Genomic DNA, 19224 nt, shown 5'->3' with positions numbered 1-19224 from the left:
AACATCGCGATTGGCGACTCCAGCGCCTCAATCAGCAATCACCTCGCCCATCCAGTTTACCATGTGTGCGTGTCTTTGCTAGCTGTACGCCACAGTACGTGTTACGAGAACGCGATCTATTGCGGGAAAACAATTATTTTTTTGCTTTTGCATTTTGACGAATTTTTAATGAAAAAGGGTATTTAAAATAGCTTTTCTTATGGTTCAAATGTTAAGATTTCTTTAAAATCTATTAATGACAAGATAAAATACAGTTTGAAGATGACATTAGTGATGAAAACTCAATTTTGGCCATGTAACACTTCAGTGATCCTGTGTGCATCCTTAAGTACATATCATTTGATTTATACAATTTACTTCACAGAGTGTTAAATTTCAACAATATCAATTTTTAATCATTTGCCATAAAATGTGTATGATATTGCGAATTTCAAAAAATCAAAATTATTTGATATCATCAGGACATTCCTTGTATTCAAAATGCAATTCAATATGTCTGATGTGCTCTCAGGTCCCATTAAAAATAAGTGAAATATGTAAAATCATCACTATCCAAGCCCTTAAAACAATTGTTGATCAATTAATTTTTGATCCATGAAGTGGGAGTAACCATGATCTTGAGCAAAATAAATTGTTCAAATTCTCTCCTTTGGTCTCCATTCATTGGATCATGTAAGTGATCCAATGCTTGAATTTTATCATAGTATCTCACTACATATTTCATTGATAACAAATTTAATTCATATTTTTATTCAAATCCTCAAAATATATCCAGACTATATCATCCTATTTACATATATTACCTACCCTGAATTCTAGAATAAAAAGCAACAGCGCCCGGCAACAGCGTCAACATACAAAAATCTTGTTTGGCAATTTGGGGCTATTATAAGGTTTCGACAGTTTCACTGTTGTAAAATGTTGAACCCTTATTGTAAGCCTGTTGTTTCCTCGATTTTGGGGCTGCCACCAATAGGTCATGTTGCTTATACTCTACATATTACGGTAGAATTAGCACTAATATGTCCTATCATAAGTGGCGGCGCTACAGGGGGGTGTTGTTGGCAAGAGTGGTATTTCCCCCCCAAATATCTTTCTTGCCCCCCCCCCCCATTTTCCCCCACTTTTGAGGCAAACCCCACAAATAACGTAAATTTCCACTTTTTGCGGCAATTTTGCGCAAACTTTTATTGATCCCCCCCTGAAATTCACTTTGCCCCAATGCCCTGGTGCTGCCACTGCCTATCATTAGCCTATGCTATTCTTTGATTTTGGGGCTGTCACCAATAATTCAGCATGTTGCTTATATTCTACAAATTACGGTAGAATTAGCACAAATTCTTCTCAATGTTTAGCTTGCACTTTTCCTTGATTTTGAGGCTGTTGACAATAAGGCATGTTGCTTAAATTCTACAAATTACAGTACAGTCCAACCTACCCTTATCTGGGCCTCTGTTATACAGATGGATCTCTCGATTATCCAGACATGTGATATTCATAGAAACAATGTTTTTAATGCGTTCAGGCTAGAACTAGCCCCGTTCCACAAACCGTGACACCTCTCGAATAGCGAGCAGAGCGAGTACCGAGCGTAGCGAGGCCTACAGTTGGAAAATCATCATACAGGTATCAGAGTACAGCACAGAAGCCGGTGCTACTTAACTTTCAGACCTTAATTTCATGCACTAAAGCATTCAGAGGGACAAAATATGACATGGCATACAGCACTCGCATACAATGTAGCATCTCTCGGCATTATTCAACTTACATTTGTGACCCATCACATCGAAACAGACCACCTCGCGGCAGAAATGAAAATGGAGATTTAAACACTAGGATAAACTGCTACTTTTTAGCTTGAAAATGACACCTTACTTGTTGGAATCAGATACAGTGAAAACAGAATTCTTTTTATTTTCTTTATATTTTTCCATCTTCTTTCATTGTTATCTGCCAATGAAGCTAGCCGCGAAGTGGTCTGTTTCGATGTGATGGGTCACATTTGATTACATTTTGAGTATTTTTTTGCCGTTTCATCTCCATGTTAGCACTTAAAGGGGCTTTGTGAAATTTCACAAAAATTGCGCCCTCAATCAGTCCAGTTTTAATCATGTAAGCTATGTTTGTCCACACACTAAACAGTATCTGAACTAGTTAAGCTTATCAGCATCTTTCATGTAAAATTGTACGATTTTGTAATTAATGTCTCGATCCAGACATTATTTCCCTTGCACAGTTCTATAGGAGAAAAGCTTAAACACAGCGCTCACAATAATGTCTCTTATTGTCAATTCTATAGATTTTGTCCGCTAAATTACTGCTTGGTAGACTCTCTGAGTATTCAATGTATCAAAATAAAGTGACATTTTCTGATTTGATTTTCCCAAGAAATCTCTCAGGGCCCCTTTAAAGCAAAATTCACTTATCCGGACTTTTCACTAAATCCAGCCAATGCACGGTCCCATCATGACCGGGTAAGAGAGGTTGGACTGTATAATTAGCACCAATACTGCACTTCACTGTTGTTGTGGTCATACTTTACAGCTGTGTTCTGCTGCATCACCATTGATGGAGCTTGGTGTTTGTTTCGGTGCTATACCTTTCTCTTCTAATATGTCCAGCACACAACGGTGGATAAATACATATTGTTGCTATGGAAAGAAAAGAATGAAATAAAATATGATTGATTGGAAATTATTTGATTTGATTTCATTTGCCTGGGGTCCATTTCACTAAACTTTATGAAGCTTTGTAAGTCTCGAAATCGTTCATAAGGGAGGACAGTTTTTATGGTCTACTGAGCTCAGCAATGCTTTGCTGTCTTCGATAGCGCATTGTATCGGAGAGGTACCTGGCTTTTATCAAAGCCCAAACCCAAAAAGCCTGTAGCAAACTCTTTTAGGCTCCGCTCAATTGACAACTCTGCTCCGATACAACGCATTGACCAAAATATCGATCGAATCAGTTTTACGACCATGCTTGAATTAACAACCCTTTGAAACTTAATTACACCACTTTATGTAAACATAAACTTACACACATTATTTACTTTCTATTGACCCCAGACACGACCCAGGACATGCTTATTTAATGACCACTTGAGTAGTTGATGAGTGGGTCGTTATGTACTTAGTGAACACAAAGGAAATTGATTTTGGTTTTACCATCGATTCTGTTTATAATCCTGCTGCTCTGCTGAACGCTCCGATAGATATCAGCAAACTCGTATACTGTTCGCTTGTTCCTATCGAACGCTCTAGCGTACATGAACCATTATCGAAGACAGCAAAGCATTGCTGAGCTAAGTAGACCATAAAAACTGTCCTCCCTAACTTATGAGTCGTAAGTTCCATTTCACTAAACTTACTTACAAACGATACCCTTCGTAAGAGATAGGGATTTACTACAGGGACCCTTCATAAAGTTACATTTAGTATTGGGCATTCGTAACTTTACCAAGTTTAGTGAAATGGACCTCAGTTTGGGTAATTTAAACACTTTGTGAGTATACACAGTAATTAATTCTCGCTATTCGCAATAAGGGCGCCGCCAGCGGTTTGCGATGTAATCGTGATGTATCATGGGAAAATCGTGATGTATCATGGGAAAAAGGTCGATCAAGTCCGCGCATAATCTGAATATTACCATGCTATTACATAGGAACACGTGACAATATTTTTTAGTTTGTCAATATAACGGTATTACACGCAAATCGATAGAGAAAAATTAATTGTGCACATTTCAAATCACATTATTAAGTATTATTGAGTATCGATTCGCGTGTAACACCTTTATTTTGACAAACTAAAAAATATTGTCACGGTTCCTATGTAATAGCATGGTAATATTCAGATTAAGCGGACTTGGATGTCGACCTTTTCCCATGATACATCACGATTACATCGCAAACTGCTATGGCGCGCCTTATTGCGTAATAGCGAATTGATTGTATGTTTGCTTTGGCTGATTGCTTGATTGATTATTGATTGATTGGACTAATGATTGATTGATGAAAAAGAATCTGGAACAAAAGTCTATACTGATATTCTATGCTTGAAATTGCTTTAAGGGGGTACTACACCCATGTGGTAAATTTGTGACTATTTTTGCATTTTTCTCAAAAATAAAAATGCACTGGTAACAAAAGTTATGTATATTATTGGGGCAAGTAATCTAATTACTACACTGAAATTTCAGTGACTCAAGACAAGCAGTTCAGTATATATGATCGGAAATGAGGTACATCCTAGCGGTACCTTATTTCTTATCATAAATAACGAACCGCTTGTCTTAGGTCACTGAAATTCCAGTGTAGTAATTGGATTCCTTGCCCCTATAATATACATAACTTTTGTTACCACTGTGTTATTAGTTCTTGAGAAAAATGCAAAAATAGACACAAATTTATCGAGGGGTGTAGTACCCCCTTAAGATAATGTCAAATGGCAGTTTTAACTTTTTGTATTAAATAACAATACTATCAGTTTCTGTTTTCCAATTTTCTATTGCAAGTTCCATTGACTAAAGTTTGTTCGGTTTATATAAGGCGGAAATTATTCCGCTTTTGTTACTGCACGCGTCGATATAGTCCCAACTCACGCTCGCATAAATTCTATATCGATACACAGTGTTATTAGTCTTATTTTTTCCGCCTTATATAGGTCGAACAAACTTTAGTCCAAGAAAGTGCGAAACTTCCTCTTGTGGATACCGTAGAATTCCATCGACAAGCATAATGCCTTTAAATTAGCGTGGTTTTTTATGAAAGAGACAAAAGGCAGACACCCTCCACAAAAAAAATTACAATACACCTTTTCATATCAAAGTTATCCGAAGTCATCATACGCAGTTCTTGGGTGCGCACTTACGCCAGTTGTGCGTTTAGTCAATGCACGCAGTTGAGGAGCGTTTATGTGTATTTACGCGGGCGGTTTCCCTCGGAATGCACTCAAGGCAATCGTTGTCATGCAAGCGTGACATGGATGATGGGCACATTTGAGAGATGCACTTGATGCCACCCACACGCGATACCAAGATGCTTCAGATAAGATGCATAATTGTTTTTGTTCGTCTACGTGCACCATCGACAAGGACCCGAATACCCCCAATTTTCTCCCCTTAGCTGACAGCCCTTATGGCGGTATAGGGAATCCGAGTTCTCCTTCCAGTGGTGGCGCCATGTGGGGGGGCATGGGGAAAATGCCCCCAGTCAGAACTGTTGCCCCCCCAGTAAAAACCCAAAATTACGAACATTTTCGCTTTTTGTGACAATTTTGCGCAAAATTTGTTGATTCTGCGCCCCCACTGTCTCCTCTAATTCTGTGAATGCAACCGAATACAGACAGAGACACCAATATATTATACAATAGCAATGCTAAACCAGAACAAAAGATCTAATGATGTTACTGTTAGAAATGGAAAAGTTAACCCCATGAGAAATACCTGCCGATTGGTCAAAAAGGACCAATCAGCAACATTGTTAGAATAATTTCAAAAAAATTGGGGTGAATTATTTGCAAAACTCCATTCTGATTGGTGATTAAAATGAAGATATCATGTAATTGACCAATCAGAGGCAGGTAGTGCTCAGGGGGGTTAAAAAGACCCTTCGTCATTTTGGTCCACATTTTGCGACACATTTGACCTACCTCTGTTTGAACCATGTAATTCCTATGCATCCTCATCTCGGAAACAAATGCCATGATGTCAACAAAATCAAAGTCTTCTATATGATGTAATATCCTGTCTAGACATATGAATGTACCCGTCCTTCCTACACCAGCACTATAAAAAAGATAATAAAGCCATGTTAATACTCTGCATGCTAGCCATAGGCTTCAATATAAAAAGTCCCAACTTGGGAGATATTTTCTCAAAATTTCAAGAGCTATCTCAAGAACCACTGAACCAATACTAGGCTTGTTTGTACTCATTTTAATGCATTTTTCACGCTGATTCCAAATATGGTCATGAATATGTACAATTCTGAAATTTTTTGAATTTTTGAAAATTGTTGTCTACTATGATATGATGTAATATCCTGTCTAGACATATGAATGTACCCGTCCTTCCTACACCAGCACTATAAAAAGACAATAAAGCCATGTTAACATAGGAAATATAAATGTGATATTTCAACTACCTGGTGCAGGTGAGAATATCACATAACACTCACTTCCCAGCAATCAAAAAACATAATTTGTAAAAAGGTTGCCAGAAAACGCGTTTCATGAAACTCAAAGTCATTTCTCGCAAACTTATTGCAAAATATTTGGCAATAAAATGTTTGCAAAAAAAAAATTACGATAACATCTTGACATTTTTAAAATGTTGCTTTATTGTATTTTCATACAAAATGTTTTCATGACCTTTATATAACCCGACATTTAATGTTATCTCAAAAGGCTGCCTTGAGTGATTGGTATCATCCTTGAGCTATTTCATATTGTTACTTTATATTTCAGCATGTTCTTTTCTTTTATGAATGGACATGGGATTGTAAGTGTAATATTACCTCAAAACTAATGTATCAAGTTAATTTTACAGTGTATCTTATCACAATTAGATGAAAATTTGTAAAAAAATCACACAAGGCAGCCTTTTGAAATAAGATCGTATGTGATGCGGACGACGACATATCACACTCACCTGCAATGTACAATAGTTGGTGTTCCGTTCCTTGGTATTTGTTGTCTTACAAATTTAATAAATGATAGTAATACATCGCTAGACTCAGGCACACCATGGTCTGGCCATGACACGTAGTTCAAATGACGCACTTTCTTGGTATTCTCAGCCTGAAATTGAGAAAAGACAGGGTAATAGAAAAGGTGTTGGTTACAAACAGGCCCGTACGCAGGGGGGGTGCGGGGGTGCGACCGCACCTCCCCAAATTTGCAAAAGTACACAAAAAGTCCCAAAATTAAAGGATTTGCGAACGTAGCGAGCAAAAAAAATCAGGTTTTTTACGTTTTTTTGGTCAAAAAAGGTCCAAATTTGGAGGGAAAAGTCCACATTTTCAAAATCAGCACCCCCCCAAAAAAAATCCTATCTACGGGCCTGGTTACAAACATATTATTGCATTGAAAGTTTACAATTCTATGAATCTGCTATTATCTCTGGTATTATCTGTGCTATGCATGTCACTTCAACAACATACATAAATTAATGTGTTGATTTTTTCCCTCTTCCTTGTTTTTGCCAAGCATAGTGGATGACTATGCACTGACTTTTACTGAGGGGTCTATCAGGGGTTTTCCTTTATAGAAACTTCTTAAAAAGCGGGTGGATCAAATTATCAATTCTTATGAATTCAAGTAATATGGTATTCTCAGTTATACTGGTCTTGACAGGGAAGAATAGATGTTGAAATTATCATTTAGTTTGCCTTGCTGACTTTGATACTCATTTATTTTATGAGACCGCAAGATAAGTCTGGCCCATGCTGATTTTCACCTGCTTTTGACCTCATCTCAGGGCCTGCCTCAGTGAAGGTTTTCAGAATGGGTGGATTAAGGGGGTACTACACCCCTGGCCAATTTTGTGGCTATTTTTGCATTTTTCTCAAAAATTATAGCACATTGGTGACAAGTAAGATATGTATATTATCAGGGCAATGACTACAACTATTGCACTGAAAAATCAGCAACTCAAAGCAAGTAGTTATTGATTTATTGATCAAATATTGGTTTTCCCTCATTTTTGACTGTAACTCCACAACTATTGTGTGTGCTGAAATAAAATTTCCAGTGCAGTAGTTGTAGTCCTTGCCCCTATAATATACATATCTTACTTGTCCCCAATGCGCTATAATGTTTGAGAAAAATGCAAAAATAGGCATAATATTGGGCAGGGGTGTAGTACCCCCTTAAAGCTGCAAGGGGGGTGTGGGCAAGGCAACTTTCAGGGGGAATTTGATGAAAATTGTAAAAATGGACTAAAAGTAAAAAATATAAAGGCATAAGAATCCGGACAGCCAGCATCCCACAGGGGGGCAAGACTTCTCATGGGGTAGCTGACCCCCTTTTCCCCCTGGCTATGCCATCATGGGGGTAACTGCCCCCCTTGCCACTGGCTATGCTACTGGCCTGCTTTATTTATGACACTGTACACATAGCCATCTGATAATCAGTATGTTTTAGTTTTGTGCAGGTATAGCAAGGTTTACATATGATTAGGCTGGTGCTATCAAAATTACAATCAAGTGAGAACTATTTAAGATTTTTTTTAGTAATATCTTGTTAGCATAACTCGCTACAATACAAATGTGACCCTTCAGCACAACTGAGCCCTGAAGTCGCCAATCATCATTTTTGAGATATTCAACCAAAATATTCTGCTTGAAATTAGCTTTAAAATGATGTATATCATGTCTATAGTACTTGACATTTAAGTAGTGAAAAATTAATAAAACAGTCAATAAATCCTTTGTTTCCTATTGTTTATTGTTAAGTTCAATGGAGCATATCTCAATAGTGGCACTGGCGACATCTGGGCTCAGTTGTGGAGGATGGTCACAAATATATATATATATATGTACAATTTTGTCTAGATTACTTTTTTATAATGTTAAAATAATCTACAACTGCACTTTTGTGCTATTCAGCATGCACTGGCATCAAATTTGTACTCAAATTTAAAGTAAGTACTGGTGTGATGTTTTACTGATTTCAAGGGGAAAAGAGGTATCATAGAATGAGGGATTTGGAATTATTAAAATTACATGTTACATAGTGGAATTAAACATCTGGCAAAATGTTATGCATGTGGGCAAACTGAATGCGTTCTCAACTTGTAGGCTTGTAGCCCAAAAGTTGACAGAAATTGTTTTTGTTGTGGAAGGGGAAATGACATGCTGGTTTTGATATTATTTACCATACAATTAAAACAAGAGAAACAGGACTTCCTATACCCCACATGCAATAGCGTGGTCATGGAGACAATATTGGGGTATCCGGGTCTTTACCGATGATACGCGGAAACAAACGGAAACAGTTCTGCATGATAATCACACAATTGCACCAATCCTTCGATACAGTCAATGCATCGCGTGAAGAAGCACATCTATTATTAGGGATGCCCACTCTCAATACAGTTTCCACTAGAACGATTTTTCATTTACTGTGTGCGTGCTCTCACACACGTATTGTCTATGGAGAAACTGATCGATACAAGAAATCCCAGGCCTGTTAAATGGCGTACATACTTGTTTTGATCCAAATGTAGGCCTATATCAGGGTGTTTCAAGAAATTCCTGATTCCACCAGAAAACATTAACCAAACTTTTTCCTGTTTGGTCAGTAAATAGAGAGGACCTTCCTGCATGAAGAGATCAACTTTTTTAATGAAAAATTTAATGAGATGAGAACTACAACAGGTTGAAGTGACACCATTCCGTGCATCAGGTGTTCAAACGCAATTATCTCCGAATTTGGAGTGAATCAGACAAGCAAACTTACATACTCATAAAATTTAACTATTTATGAAGACAAAATGTGTAGGATGTTAAGAAATTTAAGAATGTTTAAGCCTACATGCGCCCATCTCAAATCATGCACTTCCCGTGCACTTCTCACTACCATGTCCATTTCATAGGGAGTATAAAAACCGGGGACCATCATGTCTTCCATGCACACACAGTATTGCTCAATGTAGTAAAGATAACCTTTGAGTTGGAGCAAATTTCTCAAAATTGGTAGTGATTAATGTTACCAAACTTATGCCATGATGAAATATAATAATTTTTGAAGATAAAATGTGCTGACCTTAAAAGATTGAACAATGTTTAAGACTACCGCTTTTCATTTGAAATAATGCACTTATTGTTCATCTCCTCTATGGAGATATTTTCCATGGCGGCCATCTATGATCATGCTTGAGGTTTCACCAAACAAACCATGGGTTTTGAGGTCTTATATTTTTAGTTGTATGTCAACAAAATCGATAAAATTGTCAGGATGATCTTATTTTCATGTTGTTATAAGCAAATATAATGTTCCAGATCAGATAGTTAATAAATACATTAAGAAAAAGTACCTTAAAGTTGCACTTTCTGTTAGTATTCCTTTTTGGACTTTAACTTTTTAACATGTTCTAGCAGCCCTATATAAAACCGTGACACTTTCGAAAGGCCATATCTCTGGAATGAAACGTCCGATTAAGATTATTTAAACGCCAAAATGTTTCTTTCATCAATTCCCATCCAATAAGTTAGGTCTGAATCAATTTAAAAGTACTTCAATTTTTAGTGGACATGCCTACTATTATCGCACACAAGCACCGATTAGTTTTGGATGAATTTCAAGCAAAACATGAGTACCTCAGAGTTTGGCCCCATACTTGTATCAAGATGGAGGTAGAGTATGGGTTCTCTACACACTAAAAACTACGGGGTTATATTTTCCGTGGTCATTTTGAATTGACCACGTTTGGGGTTGTTTTGACCCTTCAAGGGGGTTGTACTGTTTTAATTTGACCACATTCACGAGGTCATTTTAGCCACGACTTAACGTGGTCAAAAACTTAGTGGTCATTTTGCCGATACCGTCGGCGCATTGATATCAGTTTCAATCTTCCGCTTTGAAAATCTCAATTCATAAATGAGTTTAAACATGAGCTGCAATTAATGTTTGTTGATTAATAAATAAAACTAATTTTTGACCGAAGTTACCCAATTTGTCAACTTTATAATGACTTGCATTTCGAACTATTTGCACACACGGTGTGCATCGGCTCACGTGGTCACATCAGCGCCATATTTGTTCTGATTGTGCAGCTCAGCGGATTGTCGTGTGTGCTTGTCTGCATGATGGAATATGAAAAGTTAGTTGAAAAGTGAGACTGCAAGGATGCATAGACCCTTGTCTATGCACGCAGATTCATTCCAATTTCATGCTGTCGTGGCTGGTGTCTTGGCTGCAGTTGTTATAAGCTTATATCATGTAAGCTTATAATACGTGAACTGTCATAGGCGATGACTGACTGTGTGTGAGTGTGATACACAGATGCATTTTGCAGTTTGCTGTTTATGTAATGCTTTCTCTGTGCAGAAACACACTTATGTCCTGGTGGGACCAGCATGACCATAGGCCTACTAAAAAAATCCAAACAACCCCTAAATGTGGTTATTGAGTAACCCTATAAAACAACCCTTTCAAATGTGTCATTTCATTTGACCCCGAAATGAGGTCATTAAGTAACCCAATAAGGCAACCCTTTTGAAGGGGTCATTTCATTTGACCCAGAAATGTGGTAATATTTTGACCCCAATGGGGTTACTATTTGACCCAAATACGTAGTCATTGCAATGACCCCGACCAATGGGGTCAAAATGACCCCGTTAGTGGTATGGTGTTTAGTTGATAACTATGCTGGGGTCAAAAATGACCCCGTTTGGGTCATTTTTTGACCCCGTAGTTTTAAGTGTGTAGATTTAATGCTCTGCGTGCTAGCCATGCGCTTCTACGGAAAAAGTTGAAGTTTGGAAACATTTTCTCAAAATATCAAGAGCTATCTTAAGAACTACTGAACCAATACTAGGCTTGTTTGTACTCATTTTAATGCATTTTTCATGCTGATTCCAAATATGGTCATGAAAATTTATAATTCTGAAATTTTTGAATTTTTAAAAATTTTTTGAAACATGTCGTCTGCAGTCAACACCCGCGTGAAGAGAATTAATTATGTTACAATTACACTAATACATTCTGCTTAATCACTTCCCTGGTTTAACTCAGTGAAATCAAAAGAGACATAAGACATCCAGTGCACCTAAGAATTGGGCTATTCCATTTAAAATCTACACTCCCCCTGTGGAATATTTTGGAAATGTCTTCCACAGGGGGAGTATGATTTTCAAATGAAATGAACACATCTGCAGCTCCATCTTGTAACTCACCCTCCCTCTGTGGAAGATTCAGGTTGAATCTTTCTCAGAGGGTGTATGAAATTCAAATGGAGCTGCCCATGAGTTCATTTCATTTGAAAATCATACTCCCCCTGTGGAAGATATTTCCAAAATCTTCCACATGGGGAGTGTGGATTTTACATGGAATAGCCCATTGCTCCTAGTAAAGGAAATTATTCGAAGTGATGAAGCAAATATCAAGCATTCAATCTCAATGATCTAAATATATGCATTATCACACGTAAAATCAAGGCCTAATTTAGCACCTCTTACAACTCTCAGCCGCCAGGCATGTTTATCAGGATTGCCTATCTGAAGCTCAATTTAGTCTTAGGCCAAAAAAAAAGTTGTTTGGTTGTACTCCATTGACCAACCCAATGTTTGAGGCCTACCCATTTTATTTTTTGTTTGTTTTACAAAAATTGAAAAAAAAAAGAAGTTATAGGCCCTATATTACTTTTTATTCAAGCTTGGAAACTGGAGAAATACTGCTACTGAAAAAAAATTACTATTTCTTTTTCTTAGTTTGATGTGTTTTTTGATTACTTTTGCTTCTATTGAACAGCCATTGAATTAGTATGCATTGCTAGCTGGGTTTTTTAACGTTTAAACAGCCAATTTTTTTTCACCGTTTAACAGTAAACGGAATTGACTTAATTCATAAATGCATTCATGTTGCTGTACAACTGCATAAGTGTTTAATAAACCTTTACCATGTAACAACCTTAAACATTATCTTTAATTTGCCTCTTTGGCTTCCACAAGGCCATATTTAAAAAAAAAAAAAATCTGACCGACCGACCGACCTTTTTGGACCAGTTGTAGTACAACCAAACAATTTTCTTTTCTTGGCCTTATGTGTAAACCTTGAGCTTGCTATCAAGTACTAGGATGAAAGGGGAGTTAGCAGAGATGTGACATGCCAAAATATTTCAAAAACTATTTACCACTCTTAAACCAGGATCTTTTTCCAATGAAAAATAATTCCATTTCCAGAAATCAAAAATTTCCTGAAAATGTCATCCTTGATAATTAATTGCTGTTAATTTACTGTTTTTCTTTTCTATGCACAAATGTTATTTTATATTTAATACCATATTAAATTCTATGTCTTTCATTGTAATATTTTCATGTAACCTTGGGTGCCATCAGCCACACGCTCAGCGTTCTTGATGGCATCCACATCTCATATAATTTATAATGTATTTGATTATCTGTATGTATATAATAACAAGAAATGTCTTTAAAAAAGACAATGCCTCCAAGATACCAGTGGGCACCTTTTGTTATTAGTTAAGGAGACACTTATAATGCTAGCTTTAAGGTAACGCTATTGGATATAGATTTTTGTCTGATTGAAATATGTGAGTCCATTCTCTCCTGATTACAAGACTGAAAATTTTATTTTAATCGGATATTCGGTTACCAAAATATATGGCCTGTCAAAATGGCGCGAAACCAAGAAGTTGGCAACAAATTTCTTTTATTTTTGATATGCAATGATGTCAGGTAGGCCTTATTTTCTAATTATATATGCAAGAATTGTACAAAGTAGTAGATGTTCAGATCGGCTACAAAATAAGATATAAACCCATGAATGCCTTTTTCCATGCAAATTTCCATTTGCATAATTAATTAGGGCCCTAATCAACTTTTCTTTTCTAATAAGTGGCCCAAATTAATTATGCAAATTGAAATTTGCCAAAACGCAACCGTAATTTTGTAGTAGGTCTACAGTGTGTGTTCTACCCATGTACCATGCCTCAGTAGGCCTACTATATTAAGCTACTTGCAGTTCGCCATTATGCACTATGTGCGGGAGAGCCTCGAACTGGCAGCATACATGAATGGGAATTGAACTAGTCATAACGTTCTGTGTAAGGTTACATAATTCTTCCTTTCATGTATGCTGCCAGTTCGAGGCTCTCCCTGCACACAGTGCATAATGGCGGAACCGTGCAAGTAGCGAATAGCTCTTTTAATTGTATCTGAAATCTTTACTTTGCATAATTCATACATGTAATTAGAAAATCATCTGGCAACTGGACTTGTCAAAATATAGAAAATAGAAAGAAAGTTGTTGCCAATTTTTTGTTTTGGGTTCGCACCATTTTGATAGGCCATATCTCAAGAACCGAATGTAATCTACAGGGCATAAGCTTTAACATATATTTAAATAGAAAGAAAATCTAAATTTGTGCATTAGCCAATAGGGCCACGGTCACCTAAAGCCATCTTGCAATCTTGCAGATAATTCTGATGTATGAAATAAGACCTTCAAACAGATATGAAGAGTTCCAGATGCAGGCAGCCGTTTGTTTTTTAAATGCATATATGCCTAAGTTGTATCAAGAGTCATTTCTCGTGGATTTTTTGACTGAAAATTACGATTGTAACGTCTCAGATTTTTTTAATGCTTGTTTATTATATTTTGTATTCAGGACTAAAATAATATTAATATTATTATATTTAGGGGGTCTTTTTATAGGTCATTACTCTTTTGTATGTGTAATTGAATAAAAAATCAAAAACATTATTGTTTTGTTTTGTTTCCTTCATTTGTGCTTTGTCTTGCATCGAAGGGCCAATATCAACACCTTGTTTGTAAGAAGTATTGTGTGGGAAAGATGATTCTTGCATTTTATTTTTATTTTTATCTTAACAAACAAAAAGCAAATTTCTCAGTCAAAGTCTTGAAACGGTCATGGGTATGCATGCAAAAATATTGCAACAGTACTCAGTAGAACATAAAACACAACCACGCATGGGAATTGGGGAAGCAAATACTTTAAAACGAATTATTCCGAATTATATCAACGCAATAAAATTGCAATACTTTAGTACATGTATTTGAACAGCAATGCCCGGGCAGCAATGAAGCCGCCATAGGCGCGGCTAGGCGTATCATACCATACATTGCAGTTCAAATGCATCGGATCATGATTGTGGCCTAGTCGAGCCTAGCATGCATGCCATATCCCCGTCGGTCTGCTGACTCGCCGTGGCACAAAAATACCTCCAATTTTGCACAAAACAATCCATGATGTCAAATTATCACATCCAAAGTGTCGCCATGAACGTCAGCTTCAACTTCTCCAGCCAAAGTTTTTGCATTAATAATCAGGTTTCATGTAATCATGAAATTAAACCTTGTTTGAGGTGTATTCCCATTGCCACAGCATAACGGTTTTCCAACTTGTCTTCAACGATAAAGCTGCTGATCACACCGAAGGCATTGAGGTGGTGTGGCTGCTGATGAGCGCTGAGGTTACAACCTATAATTAAAGACCGAATTAAAAAAGACTAGTTTGCGTCTGACGTCATGACAAAGGCGCGCCCGTGATTGGTTGCTGACCTGCGCAGTATGGCATTTTTGGTCTGGTTTACAGGACGGCATACGCAAGCTAGTCTTTTTAATTCGGTCTTCAATTATACAACATATGAGTTTGAAAATATTCTAATGCATAATTCATTAACTTGATAGACCCACGCCATTGGCGCCACGTGCTAGGCGTTTCTAGAATCCCTATAGAATAAGATTAATTTTAATGCTAATTTATTGCACATGCTGAGGAAGCGTGATTACCTTTTTGAACATTCGAAATGGCGATAGGCGAATTTATGTATGGCGCAAAGAGGTGGGGGATATATATTGGGCTCTCGATATTGGGCGGAAATTAGAGTACTTGTCAGAATATAAATTTGTACAATCGGCCTACATGCCGCTCAATGTGCGGCATTTTAGGTGTAAATTTCAAAGCATACTACCTCCTGCGGAGGCAGAATAATTTGTATGTGAGAATAAACCAAATAAACTTGAATTGAATTGAATTGTCTATTCAAACTATGCCAAGGGGTCAAACAGAATATAAATAGGTCTAGTGCTTGCCTGAAGTATACACAAGGTTTATAAATCTAGGCCTATATAAGCTTGTTCAGGGCAGTTTGTCAGTGATTGCTTCCTGTTTATCACATGTTAGAAAATTGCAAATCAAATAGGATGCCTTACGGAAACACCAATGCCAAAATATTCAGAAATTGCCCAATTTTATTACACAACAAAATAGCATGTAGGTCATATTTTTGGACTAGTAACAAGTATATTTAATTTAATGATAAATATTCATATGTAGCGGTAAACGTAAATAGAAAGCAAAATTATACTTCTACGTCTAACCAGCATCTTTAGCAGATGTTATTGCTCTAAAGATTTATTGTTGCTAGTGATGTTGGTTGACCCGGTGAAAGCGCTCCGGTTAGTATACCAAATTTGAGTAGCATAGAAGTATAATTTTGCTTTCTAATTATTTAATTGAAATTATTTGTTCTTTGTGTCTAATTAAATCTGTGATTTTAGTAAAAAAACATGAAATGGGCTCTCTTTTGTCAATATCTTAATAACCATGAGCAATGGTAGAGCTAGAAGGAGTTGTTTTCGAACATTTCATCAAATTTTGCCCCCACTGAAGTCACCTTGCAAAGTCTCCCTCCCCATTAGCCCCCCCGACAAAATTCTAGCTATAACACTGCTAAGGAGTGAGTGCTGTTGGAAAATTTCATTAGTCTGCATCATGCTTATATATTACATTGGTACACATAAATTAGTCTAGTATGAAATACATGAAATATGCTCATCTACTACAATCACACAATTTGTTGGTACTAAAGCTGCAGGAAACACTTTGGGTTTGGGAGACATGACCAATAGGCTGTTCCAGTTGAAATACACACACCCCCTATGGAAGACATGACCTTAACCTTCCACACAACATACATTTCAAATGGAATTACCCATTCAGGTAACTCCATTTGAAATACAGACTCTGTGTAGGAGATTAAGGTCATGTCTTCCATAGAGGGTGTATGGGTTTCAACTGGAATAACCCAACACTTTTTACTGAACATCACCAAGCAGACAATTTGGGACTGGCATGCAAAAATATCCTTCGTAGGTACAAGTGAAATATACTGCACCTACACGAGCTACCAATGTTGCAAGGCGCATACTACCATGTGTGTAATGGCAGTGAATAACTCACATTACATGTGCTACTCTGCGTGGAGTGGCCAGTTACGCTGCGACCTGTAGTGACACATTTTAAAAACAATGTCAAATTTCAAACTTCACTTTTTGTTTCTTTTATTTTGCCAAACAAAATTTATACAGTGCAAGCTTGCGATTCGAAAGCTGAGATGAAAGAAAACCAAGAAAATTAGCACTGCAGTGCAGCGTTGGAAATAGCTGGTATCGCATAGCAAGATGCTACACAATTTTATTAATTTGCGAACAATTTTGGAGTTGAGTAGCATTTTTATGCCATAGACTTACACACTGAAGTATGTGAATGTACCTACGTATATGCTTAATTTCAACACTGCTGCATTGTATATTATACACAAAATTTAGCATGTATTACATGGTTCACATGTGCAGTTCCCTCAATCCTAATATCGCTTAATTGAATCAAGGTGATGTCACAGGAAAAAGGTCTCTAAATATAATATTCTAGGAGTCTAAAAACTTTGTCTGATTCCACTTATTTCTTCCTTCCAGTTCATTTTCATTCAGTTACACAGCAATTTGCGTACTCCAAACAAAATGCATCGCGTTTCATCTCCAGAGAATGATGGGAAATCAGACAAGGTGTTGCCTAAAGAGGAATGGTTGCCATGACTACAAAATTGCAACATCATCTTACCTGGATCTTGTGTGTAGTAAAATGCCAAATTGTGAAGAAAAAGAGCAAATGCATATTGCTTTGATCAAACACAATCAAAATCACACTCACAGTGGGATAATAGAACAAGAATGGCCTACATCTTAACTATCTACTAACACATGGGGACAATAGAACATGGGTAAACCCCCGGGTAACCTGTTGGTTCCGCCAGGGTGCCATCCTTAATCTTTGAAGCCATGTTTAAGCATTTTGCTGGGTTTCATGCTCTGTATGAAGAGTTTAAGAAACGGAGGAACATTACAGAGCAAAATGTTGTCTGAAAATTCCTTGTCCTTGTTTAGGGAATTCACCTATTGCACGGTTCTGCCATGAAGCAAGGAGAGCCTCAAACTGGTATGACATGAAAGAAAGAATTTCATAACTTTACGCAATGTTATATGGCTGGTTCAATTCCAATTCATGCATGCTGCCAGATCGAGGCTCTCCTCGCACATGGCGGAACCATGCAATGGGTGAATACCTTGGCCCTTAGATTATTAATACACAGATTGGAATTTTCTATGTGCCCTCTAAGCATACTCGAATTCAGCTGACGCCGGTACAGCGTACAGACCTGGCGGCATCGCTTATCTTACGCACGAAGTTTCTTTTGTGTACGTTCGCGCTATTTTGAGTTTGCTCACGCGGTACCTGACTTAGCGTCGATCCCCTGAGGCAACATGACATGTTTCGACGGTATGCCTTGGCCAATAGGGTGAATATTGTTAATGGGATGTTGTGACTTTGTGACGTGCAATGTCACATAAAGCTCCCAGTTGCTTCTATCCTAAGAGAACATTGCAAACCAAATAGGATATATGTACTTTAAATAGAATGTTTGTGTTTCTTTCCCACACTACCCACTCAATGGGCTATTCCAGTTGAAATCCATACACCCCAATGGAAGACATGACCTTAAATTTCCACAGAGGAGGTATCAATTTCAAATAGGATTACCTGGATGGGGGATTCCAATTCAAATCTACACCCCCTCTTTAGAAGATTAAGGTCTAGTATCTTCCATAAGATGTATGGATTTCAACTGGAATAGCCCAACGCATTAGGAAGTACTCTTGACATGCCTGTGACATAATCTTTTATCACAAGGTTATCAATGCTGCATTATGATGATATTTCATATTTTGTCACTGTCAGTCAAACATACGTCATAATATCTGACAGAAGAAATCATTCCGTAACAGAAATGCTAATATATCTACATACACAACCAGAGAACCCCTTTACGAGGTCTACTTATTGCTATATGCGCTCCTTCTAAAATTACTGATTTCAATGGAGGACATGCACCTCCGAGGTAGAATCCAGCTGTGTAGCCATTGACATACATTTCTATGTATACATGTGCAATGGCACGTAAAGATCCAGGTGTAAAATTGCCAGCCATTTAATCGACTTCCTGCCTGTGATGCTTCCTGTCAGGCAAGTTCATATCTACATCAGAATAATGTCAAGATTGCCTGGGAGATACATTGCAGACTTGGAAGAGAGGAAGTTGTTCACATCAAGGTATTATTGATGATAGCTGCCTTGTACAGGATGTTTACATTTAATCAAAAGTTAAAAGATGTATAGAAAAAA

The 19224-nt window shown here is 37.3% G+C and overlaps 1 protein-coding gene across 1 annotated transcript in view; it reads right to left on the bottom strand.

Moving 5' to 3' along the window:
• Window positions 1-1230: 1230 nt before the first annotated feature.
• The window catches only part of LOC140165895 (tyrosine-protein phosphatase 10D-like), an 86344-nt gene continuing 68350 nt past the window's right edge, over window positions 1231-19224 (bottom strand). Inside the window, exons 19-21 of the mRNA XM_072189240.1 lie at window positions 6649-6797; window positions 5649-5784; window positions 1231-2651 (exon numbers count right to left, since the gene is read on the bottom strand). Of these exons, the coding sequence (XP_072045341.1) occupies window positions 2532-2651; window positions 5649-5784; window positions 6649-6797 (405 nt within the window). The 3' untranslated portion in view covers window positions 1231-2531. The remainder of the gene's footprint in view (window positions 2652-5648; window positions 5785-6648; window positions 6798-19224) is intronic.

Source organism: Amphiura filiformis, chromosome 12, assembly GCF_039555335.1.
Source record: "Amphiura filiformis chromosome 12, Afil_fr2py, whole genome shotgun sequence".
Classification (NCBI taxonomy): domain Eukaryota; kingdom Metazoa; phylum Echinodermata; class Ophiuroidea; order Amphilepidida; family Amphiuridae; genus Amphiura; species Amphiura filiformis.
This window is presented reverse-complemented; position numbering and strand designations above follow the sequence as displayed.